The sequence below is a fragment of the Nesoenas mayeri genome (genome assembly GCF_963082525.1).
Source record: "Nesoenas mayeri genome assembly, chromosome: 8".
Classification (NCBI taxonomy): Eukaryota; Metazoa; Chordata; class Aves; order Columbiformes; family Columbidae; genus Nesoenas; species Nesoenas mayeri.
Window position 1 is genome coordinate 27,190,460 of NC_137554.1, and position 9,619 is coordinate 27,200,078.

At 46.6% G+C, this 9,619-nt stretch overlaps 1 protein-coding gene across 1 annotated transcript in view; it reads left to right on the forward strand.

Annotated features, from left to right (window-relative positions):
* Positions 1 to 9,229, forward strand: part of LOC308043135 (serine/threonine-protein kinase TNNI3K) — a gene marked incomplete at both ends in the record, with an annotated part of 47,163 nt that extends 37,934 nt beyond the window's left edge. Inside the window, 5 exons of the mRNA XM_080349054.1 lie at positions 676 to 785; positions 4,690 to 4,749; positions 6,245 to 6,414; positions 8,075 to 8,154; positions 9,159 to 9,229. Of these exons, the coding sequence (XP_080205180.1) occupies positions 676 to 785; positions 4,690 to 4,749; positions 6,245 to 6,414; positions 8,075 to 8,154; positions 9,159 to 9,229 (491 nt within the window). The remainder of the gene's footprint in view (positions 1 to 675; positions 786 to 4,689; positions 4,750 to 6,244; positions 6,415 to 8,074; positions 8,155 to 9,158) is intronic.
* Between the last annotated feature and the right edge of the window lie 390 nt (positions 9,230 to 9,619).

A 9,619-nucleotide genomic window follows, 5' to 3' on the forward strand; every position in this document is an offset into this window, starting at 1 on the left:
TCTTACAGTTCCCCGCATATCCCATGTACTCTGATCACATCACTTCAAACTGTCAGGCAAACGAAGTATTTTACTTAGGTTTTGATAGGAGTTCAAAATACATTGGTTTTGAGTTGAAAAAGTATTGCTCAAAAGGAATGAGAGCAATTAACCATGTGTTTGGATTCACTAAATGTGCAAACTCAGTTAAGAAAATATCTTCCTGTGTCTCAGCAGTGCCTTGCACTTATAAAAAGGCAGTCATTAGGTTTTTACTGAAGAAATACTTAAAATTAATTTTTGTCTTATACTGTGACAGAACTAGCTGTGGGTTAAGAGACCTGAGTCTGTTGCCAGTTTATCTGAATTGAAGTACACCTGTCACCCTGTCTAACTCGTGAAGATAATGAATTCTTTTTAAAGAGAGTTGAAGTTTAACTCATTTTTGCCGCTGAAGGCCTTTTCTCTTAGGTTTTAAGCTAAATTAGGTTGTCTTCACCCATGCTCAGCGCTAACAGCAATGTGTTTCCACTCGGGGCTGTGACTGCCTGAGCTGTCTTCATGGACAGCATGGGCTGGAGATGCCTCTGCCGGTCTCTGTCCAGGGGTTTGGTGGTTTGGGGTGGGTGTCCCCGCTGGAGGGGGTGGGTGTCCTCCTGCCGGGGTGTTTGTTGCTGAGGCCGCACTCTCCCGCAGCGGCAGCCGCGGCCGACATGGCGTACCACCACATCCGCCCGCCCATCGGCTACTCCATCCCCAAGCCCATCTCGGCGCTGCTGATGCGCGGCTGGAACGCCTGTCCCGAGGTGAGTGTCCCCGCCGTGGAACGGGGGTTTCTGCCTTGCCCACCCTGTGTCTGTCTGCATGGGGCTTCCCCAGAGCCCGGGTTCGGAGGGAAGTGCCACTGCAGAGAGCGCTGTCACAGATAATGGGGTGACAAGAAATACAGAGGGGTTGATGAATCAAGGAGGAAAGCAAATTAACATTTAGCCATTAAATGAAACTATAAGCAATTATGTAACTTTGAGTATTACTAGAGTTATTATAGAGTGAAGATTTAGCCAGAGCTTTCTCATGAGCTCGAATGTTCACAGGATTCCCTGTGCAGTCCCCTCGCCAGGACTGCAGAGAACACCCAAAGCTGTCACACCGTGTCCCCACAGAACAATGGTGCAGCCACACGGTGCTGGTGCACTGGGCAGCAATGGAGTTGAAGTGCTGCGTTCCTGGGGATGCTGCTGTCCCTGCGTTGCACAAAAGGCTTTAAAATTCAATCAGTCAATTTCATTGAACATTATAAAATGTGACCATAGCATGGAGGGTTTTTCTTTAAAGATAACTTTGTTGCTGGTTAAAAATATCCATCAGCTCTCTGAAGGACAGAATAGGAAAATCCTGAGTTTTGTGCTGCTCTTCTGCTTTTCAGTCAAACAAATATACCACTTTCCTGTCCCTGACTCATATTAGTCTAGGTTAGGAAACCATGACCATCTCTTATTTGGACCTGGTTAGGTTACTTTGTTTTTTTTAATAGCCACCTATACCAGCATACAGGAGGAATAACATGTCCTTGAATTTTACTTATGGTCACTGTTTTACTTGGATATGTCCTCATTGAATGTATAACGATGGAAAATCAAGCTCTGCTTTTCTTTCTGGATTTTGAATTTCATTCTGATTCTCACTTTACAGTCCTCTCTGTTCTCTTCTAAAAGAAAATCCACCGTTATCAATCTTTGAGGGGTCATGCAGTGCTGTTCTCTGTAAATCTTCCCACTGGCCCCAAGTGCTTGGGTTAGTAACAGCTCTGCAGAAATCCTCTTTTGGGGACACTCGTGCATTTACGTATCTGCAAAGCTCTCAGAGCAGAACTGCACCAGCCTGCGCTGGTGCACGGGAACAAGCCGTCACTTTCATCATCAGGGTCCCTCTGTCTGGGAGTGCATGGATGTTTTAGTTGCCTTCAGCATTGCATGAGGCCTGTTTTGCTGTAGAATCTGTCATATTTCTTTGTCAGACCCAGCTAGTGACTTGACTATTGTTTCCCTTTCCTGAGCTAAGTAGTGGTTACAAGATCCCATAGTGAGATAATTTTTTGGCTTGTGTTCACGCTGGGATGCACCTGGAGTCCTGGATTTGTGCCCTGGAGGCCCTTTCCTAGTTAGCCTGGCTTAGAAATATGGGCTATCAGGTGTCTAAACCTGTCCTTGTCCTGGACCCCTGAAAGCTTTCCCAGCCAGGGCAGTGCCCTAAAGCACAAGTTGGGGGCAGTGGGGTGGTTGTGTGACTTTGGGCAGCCCATGGCTGAACCGAGCTCTGCCCCTTGCTGTGCTCCTTAGGGACATAACACATCGGTGTGGGAATTGTGGAGAACATCCATTTGCAGTGCAAGGCGCAGCTGCTTGATCTCATCACTGGTTTATTTATTGTTATTGGTGTTTCCTGCCCTTTGTGAACTAATGTTGGGGGCGTGGGGGGGCATTTGTTTTCCCTGTAACTATAAAGTAGCTGCTAAAAATTATCAACATGTAACTCGCATTCTGTTTAAAATTATTAATAAGATGTCACAGTAAATTGTTGACTTAAGTAAGCACTATGTAATGGATATAGTCACAGTATCTTGTTAGCATTTCCACAGCTCATTTAGCCCCAATAAAAAGAAACCATGTTTTCAGAATCCTAATGCACTTCATTACTCATCAGTATCACTCCAATGTCACTTAATCTTGCTAATGTTTTAGGGCTGCATGATGGAATTACAATGCAATTGATAGCTCAGTCAGCCAGCGGATGGCTTGAACTTGGCATAAGATGTGGGCAGAAACTTATTAAAATGTGCTTTATTTAAGGTGTTTTGCTACCATTCTCAATAAATAAGGGTTTGAGTTACTTCTGAGGGCCTTGGAGTGGTTTCAGGAAGCCAGTGAAGAATAAAACAGCATTATCACCCCCTCGTCAGCCTGGCAAGGGTGGCTGCACAGTCACAGCCCATCCTGAACCTGTTGCACAAACCCATGGTGCTGCTGGAAATCCGGGTTCACCAGCAATTCTTCCCCAGTGTCTCAGTGTTCTGGTGTGTATGATAATCCTGGACTCGGTGATGTCCCTTGGACACACCACCCAATGCTATTAGTGAAACACCAAAACAAGCGGAATGAGCAAAAGATCTGAATGCTAAAAGGCATCACCATATCAATATCCATTTTACAGCATCTCACTGGAGATGCATAAAGACGTTTACTTAAAAGAAAGGCTGTTTGTTAGGGGAAAATGGTGAATTTTGGAGCTCAATAAATGTTCACAGGTCACAATTCTCCAAGAAGTTTGCTCAGTTTAGAACAAACAAACAAAAAGACAGAAAATTGAGTATATCTGTACAATTTTGCTGGATGGCTATAAAATGCCTCTAAATTTGAAAATTTATTCTTTCGTTTGTCTTTGATTTCATTCAAGGTTGATCATGACCAAAAACTAGTTCCCATGTGTCATGTCACTGTTACTATTTATCAGGTACCTGAATATCTGTTTCCCAGAAACTCTAGGCGGTTGTTTCCAAAGGCAAACGGATGACTAGAAAATTAGACAGTGTCTCTTAAGCAGCATTTTTCATTAGCTATTTTAATTGGTAAGCTTTAATTAGAGTCAAAGTATTTGCCATGACACCTGGGGCTTAGTTCTGTACAGAAAATTGACATTGTTTTAGTTTCATGAGGCACGATTGAGGTGTCACAGCCGGTTCTCCCATGGGGTCCCATCGAGTCCCAGTACAGGTGACAGGGTGGGACCCTCTCTCTGCCTTCAGCACTTCATGAGTTGCTCAGAGCAGCCAGGATGCTGCCAGGACACCATAAACGCACTTTGCTCCCTCCCTTTCTTGTGTCACTGCAGACAAGGACAAGCCTGTGCAACTTAAAATGGACTGCGCATTTTCTTTCATACCCTTTTGAGAAAGAAATGTATTTAGAACCCATTTTGTTAATACACTTTCTCATGAAGGCTTAAATGCTGAAGTCTCATTTGTGTGAATTGTCCCTCTGCTATGGCTCATAGATGTGAGGGCTGCAGGACCTTGTCCTCAGCTCTGAAATGATCCTGCCTCTTGCAGAGACTTTGTTGAGGAAGATGTGGCGATGGGAATGAGGAGCTTGATTAACAGTTGATTAATTAAGCTATTGCTGGTCCTCCTCTGGCAAACACCGCTGTACGCAATGATTTAGACACCCTTATTTTGAACGTGAAGGACTTACAAAGGAGCAGAATTGGTAAGGGAAATGAGATGGCTAAGAAATGCAGGGCTGTGACTTTTTTAAGTGCAGTTATCCAAAGTCACTGCTTTCTTTACAGTCTATGTTTTGGAAACATATAATAGAAAACATGAAAAATACATTGTTCAAGCCATTAATTAACTGCAAAGTTAACAGAGCATAGAAGTTTAGGTTGCAACCTTAATCAGTACATGGAATGTAGTCAGAATGTGCTATTTTTATGAAAATTTCATTGCTTAAGTTGTCATGCACACGCCTCTTAGTTTCATAGCTTGGAACTGAGTTTGCACTTGCCATCAGATCCCCAAGCAGCCTGAAAGCAAAGCCCTGAAATGCAGAGCGGGACACAGGGGAGCTGAGGTTCATCTCGTACCTGTGGGTCAGTTCACTCACAAAGATCTGCCTCCTTCTGCTTTTAACACATCTCTGCATTTTGTGTTCACAGGGGAGGCCAGAGTTTTCAGAAGTGGTCACAAAATTAGAAGAATGTCTGTGCAACATTGAGGTAAGAACCTTGTTTCCACTGTGGAGTGTCTGTGTGTGCGCTGCATGGTCGGGAGAGCAGAGCGGTGGCTTTGGATCTCTGAGCTGCTTTGGCCACTTTGGCCAACACAGCGTGTCTGGGAGGCATGTGGTGGTTCTGGGGTGCCAGGGACAGGGACTGGGTGTCACTGTGGGTGTCAGGAGCTGCTCGGAGGGGTCGGTGAGAGGACTGTGACTGGGGCTGGGGATGCACTTCACAGCAGCCCTGGGCAGACCTCTGCGCTCTGTTCAAGGCTGCTGGTTGTGAAAAGAAGATAAGACAGACTGGCTAAGACCCTTAGGAGAAAGGTGGAAAAAGGAAACATGAGGACAAATGGAGAGGCAATTCCTGCTCTGCACTCTGGTTGTTACACAGATGATGTATCACCCCTCAGCCTGCTGCGAGATGAGTGGTCAAACACAGTCAGTGATTCAGGGCTGCAGTTCCTGAAATTGTATTTTCTCTGTGTGTTTGTGTGTGTGTATGTGTGTAAGAGGTTTGGGGTTTAAAAACAAAAAAATAAAATGGATCAGTGCTCTTGAGCTTAAGGGTCAGACAAGACACCCATAAACTATTACATTTCTTCATGCTCTGACTGCAGCTGGCTGCTCTGCGCGTAGGTGGAAGCTTTTAAGTGTAAAAAATAAAAAGTGAAGCACTATATTGCAAGAAACTGTGTTGTCTCATGGGAGACCTGACTTCTATGATACATTAGCAGCAGGGCATGCAGGGAGAAATCTGGGGCAAGAGCTTACATACAAAAAGAAGAAAAGAAAGGATTATTTAGCTGGGGAGTTAGACCTGAGCTGCACCATGTCCAGGGCAAAGGCTTGTTTGAGAGGAGTTCTAAGGAAAAAGATCTCTGGTAACTAAAGCATGGCAGCTGATGAGGGATGAAGGTGGAAAGGTTTTTCTCTCCACATATGTTTCCTCTCTTTTTTCTTCTCCTCTCTCAGCAAATTATACATATTTCTGAAACCAGGCATGGTGGGACCTTTTGTGCCAGCATGTCTGGGTCCCTGCTGCTGCGGTACGTCTGTTGTAGAGTTGGTCCATATATATAAACATGTATATGATGTGCCGCCCTGCATTTACATTGTCTGCCAGCCTGGGTTCCTGTCCCGGGATACTCGGGCCCCTGTGACCAGGCACTGTCACTGTTCTCGCACAGCTGGGACAGTCTGGGGAGCCCGTGGTGTCTCCCAGCTGCATGGCAGATGCTTGCAAGCCCAGTAACTCAGGACTGAACTAAAGCCTGTCTGCCGGAAAGCCACCCAGCCCCAGCTCAGAAACTCCAGGCGATGATAAACTGGCCGCTTTATTTGGCATCCAGTTCTCAGCTGACCAAAGCCAGGCGGCACGTCTTCTCCAGCCAGACTGCAGAGGCAATGTGGGACACACAACTTAGGAGAAAGAGCTGAGGAAAGACTTGTAAGTATGTAATAACAGTGCTCTTTTTTTTGTTTGTTTTAACCAGCTGATGTCTCCAGCCTCCAGCAACAGCAGTGGCTCGCTGTCTCCCTCCTCCTCCTCCGACTGCCTGGTCGCTCGTGGGGGCCCCGGCCGCAGCCACGTCGCCGCGCTGCGCAGCCGCTTCGAGCTGGAATACGCCTTGAATGCACGAGCATATGCTGCTTGGTCACAGAGGTACGCACCGGCCACCGCCTTTGCATTTTGCACTGTAACATAAAAATAGTAGAAAATCAAGTCCTGCCATGTGCGGGTCCCCCATGCATCTGGAGAATAGAGCAGGTGGTGTTAGTGTCACATCGGAATCGGAGGTCAGGATTTGCTGGTCCTGGTCAGAGTTACCCGGTGAGCTCCCCTCTCCACAGAGATCCAAGCCCTGCAGAAATGTGATAAGTGTATTTGCTGACTCGGATCACAAGCATGGCTTGTTATCTGTGCCAAAATACAAGGCAGACATGTCCTGCTGCTTAGGACGAATAGGGCACACTGGGGGAAAACCAGCTGAAAATCCTAGAAATAAGCAAATTTGGGAAGAAAGGTCATACTGAAATGCCATTATTTTTGTTACGTATGCGAAAGTTTGTTTCCTGATATATTTACATTCATAATGCCCCTTTATGGAGCACATGTCTTGTGTCTGGCCAAGCATCTGAAAACTATTTTCTAACATGCCCTCAACTCTATTAGATCCTCAGTACTGGTTGAGTTTCTTTAATGAGAAGGAGCTTTATGGCCGGGGAGACCAGCCCGTTCCTTCCCCGTGAGAGCCTGTGGTGAAGATAAACCACCGGCAGAGAACAGGGAGCCTAGAGAGCAGCTGCGGTAATGGAAGAGGTGCCATTTTCTGATGTTGTGTTTGCCAAGTCTGGATTTTAGTTTTTGGTTTTCTCATTTTGCTCTCAAATTGTGCAGTGAGTGACTGAACAAAGGGGCTGTGCAGGAGCTGCAGCACCAGACAGCGCAGCTCATCACAGATCCCAGGCTGCTGCCTGGGCAGGACAGCGAGTGCAGGGACAGATGGACAGAAACCCAACTGTCCCAGAGGTACAGAGGCAGGAGATACAAATACCAAGTCCATGTTCCTTAAGGAAGAGGAAAAGCATCTCAGCCTTTGTTGGAGTCAGCATTGCTGGGGCTGTTCCCACCAGAGCATGTCCTAAAAATTGCATTTCATCCAATTTATGAACATGGAAGTGCAAGAACTGCAGATATTTTTAAGGCAAAGTCACATGTGGGTTCTCTATATTATTTTAACATTAATATCTGAGGCAATCTACTCTACCACTTGAGAGACCCAGTTTTGAGGGCATATTTAGGAATCTCCCATGGGGAGTGAGTACAGTGAAAACAGAATGGTGCTCTCATCTCTGGCAGCCCAGCCGTGCGCTCAGTCTAAACTTTACCCTGTAGCACCACTTACAGTCAGAGATGGGAACAGCAGAGCCAGCTGTGCTCAACCAGGGGCGATTCAGAAATATAATCCTATCAGCTAAAATAGGGAGCAAAATGGATCCATCCTCACCCTGTTCGAGGGCTTATTTGGAGAGGCAGAAGGCAGACAGACATTGAAATCTTTCACATGAAATAGAGATCAGACACCGTATATTTGAGGGAAATTACTTGGAGAAGGGATGAAATGTGAGTGTGCATGTGATTTGGGTTCTTGCTTCATAACTTTCATATTTTTTTGATTACTGCAAATGCCGGTGGCCAGGCATCAGGCTGATGTATTGGTGGTACCACCTTTCCCTTCCAACTCTGTGGAATTAGTTCTCATGGTCTGGAGATGTGACGTTATCAGTCTTATCTAAACTGACACCTCCTCTCTCATTTGCAGCACTGGGCAGCACCCTTCACAGGGTCTGTCTTTGGATGACATGAGAAGAAACTTCCAGTGCTCTCCGATTGACAAAAATGGTGAGTTAATGCAGAAAACTCCTCGGTGTGGTTGCCCAACACAGAGCTCCAGCCTCCTGAGGTACAAACAGTGTGAGGAGAGAGCTGGTGCCTGGTGGATGCTGCAGGTTGGGGTCTGCGGAGCCAGCGAGGTCTCATCTGAGCTCCTGCTGCTTTCCGCCTGTGCACCCCAGCACCTCGGCGCTGGGATGGTCCTTTCTGCCCATGCACAGAGCTGTGAACTGGGAGAAGATGGAGCATTATGTCCTCAGGGCTCCTTCTGCGAGCAGTGGGCAAGACAGTCCCGCTTCTGTGGTGCCCCAGGAGCATCAGGGACACGGCACAGCCTTTTCACAGCCACCCCATCCTTCTGCTCCCCTCCAGAACAGAAATCTGCTCCCTCCTTGTTCCTGGTGCCTTCTGCCCATCTGTCCTGCCACATTCAGGTGTTTGTCCATGCATCACTGCACAAACACCCCCCAGCCTTTCCCAGCCCCTGCGTTTGAGATCATCTCCATCAGCCTCTCCTGCTATTGCTCAGTCTTTTCTGGCAGCAGCTCCTCAGGAGGTTGTTCCTCCCCCACCCTTTCTAAACAGCTCACAAACTCACTGCCTGGTTCAAATATTTTTAAAATGCTTATCAGAATGTTTATTTTGAGCTCTGCAAAGCTCTAGTTGAAAGGGCAAGAGGTGGGGTTTTTTTCATGGCAAACTCCCACTGTGTTGTTGAAACACTGAGATCTGTGGTTTTTATGTCAGTCACCAAACATTCTTCATGCTTCTTTGTGATTATTGTGAACTCATTGCATGAATGACAGGGTCTGTTTACTTCCTATTTAATTTTTTTCCTCAGCAGATGATGCTGAATGGAGATTTGCAGACAGCAAAAAGGCATCAGCAAGACCTGTTACTCTTTATCTCAAAACGACATGCACAATATTCTGTTGGCATTGTGACTGCAGGGAAGGGTGGGGGGGAGCACAGCTGTGTTGAGCCACATGTGAACTTCTCTCTGCCCCTTGCAGGGTATGTATCGGACCCCATGAGCACCATGAGGTTCCACTCCTGCAGCGGCAGCTTTGAAGAAAGCAGCTGATGACAAGAACCATCCACTAGAGAGATGCTGTCAGCTGGCACCAGCCGCTCTCACCACATCAGCCTCCTCCAGGCACCGCTGTGTGTTGTGCCGAAGATCCCCAAGCTGAGCAGCTTTAGTTGTTGATGGCAGCTGTCCCTGTCACTAGTCCTGCTCAAGCGTCTTTCTCTGCTGACCTGCTTGAGTGTTGGGTTTTTTGGTGGTGTGTACCTGTCTTTAACCAAGTCCACAAGGAATGCTGCACTTTCATCTTGAGCATTAATAATTTGAAGAGATGAAAGAAAAAATGCATCTCTTGTAGTTTTGGAGCTCCAAAGGCAGTTGTTCCCTGGGCTGCACCAAGACTTGGGAGCCACCAGTCCTGTCCCATCAGGGAGAGGAGAAACCTGT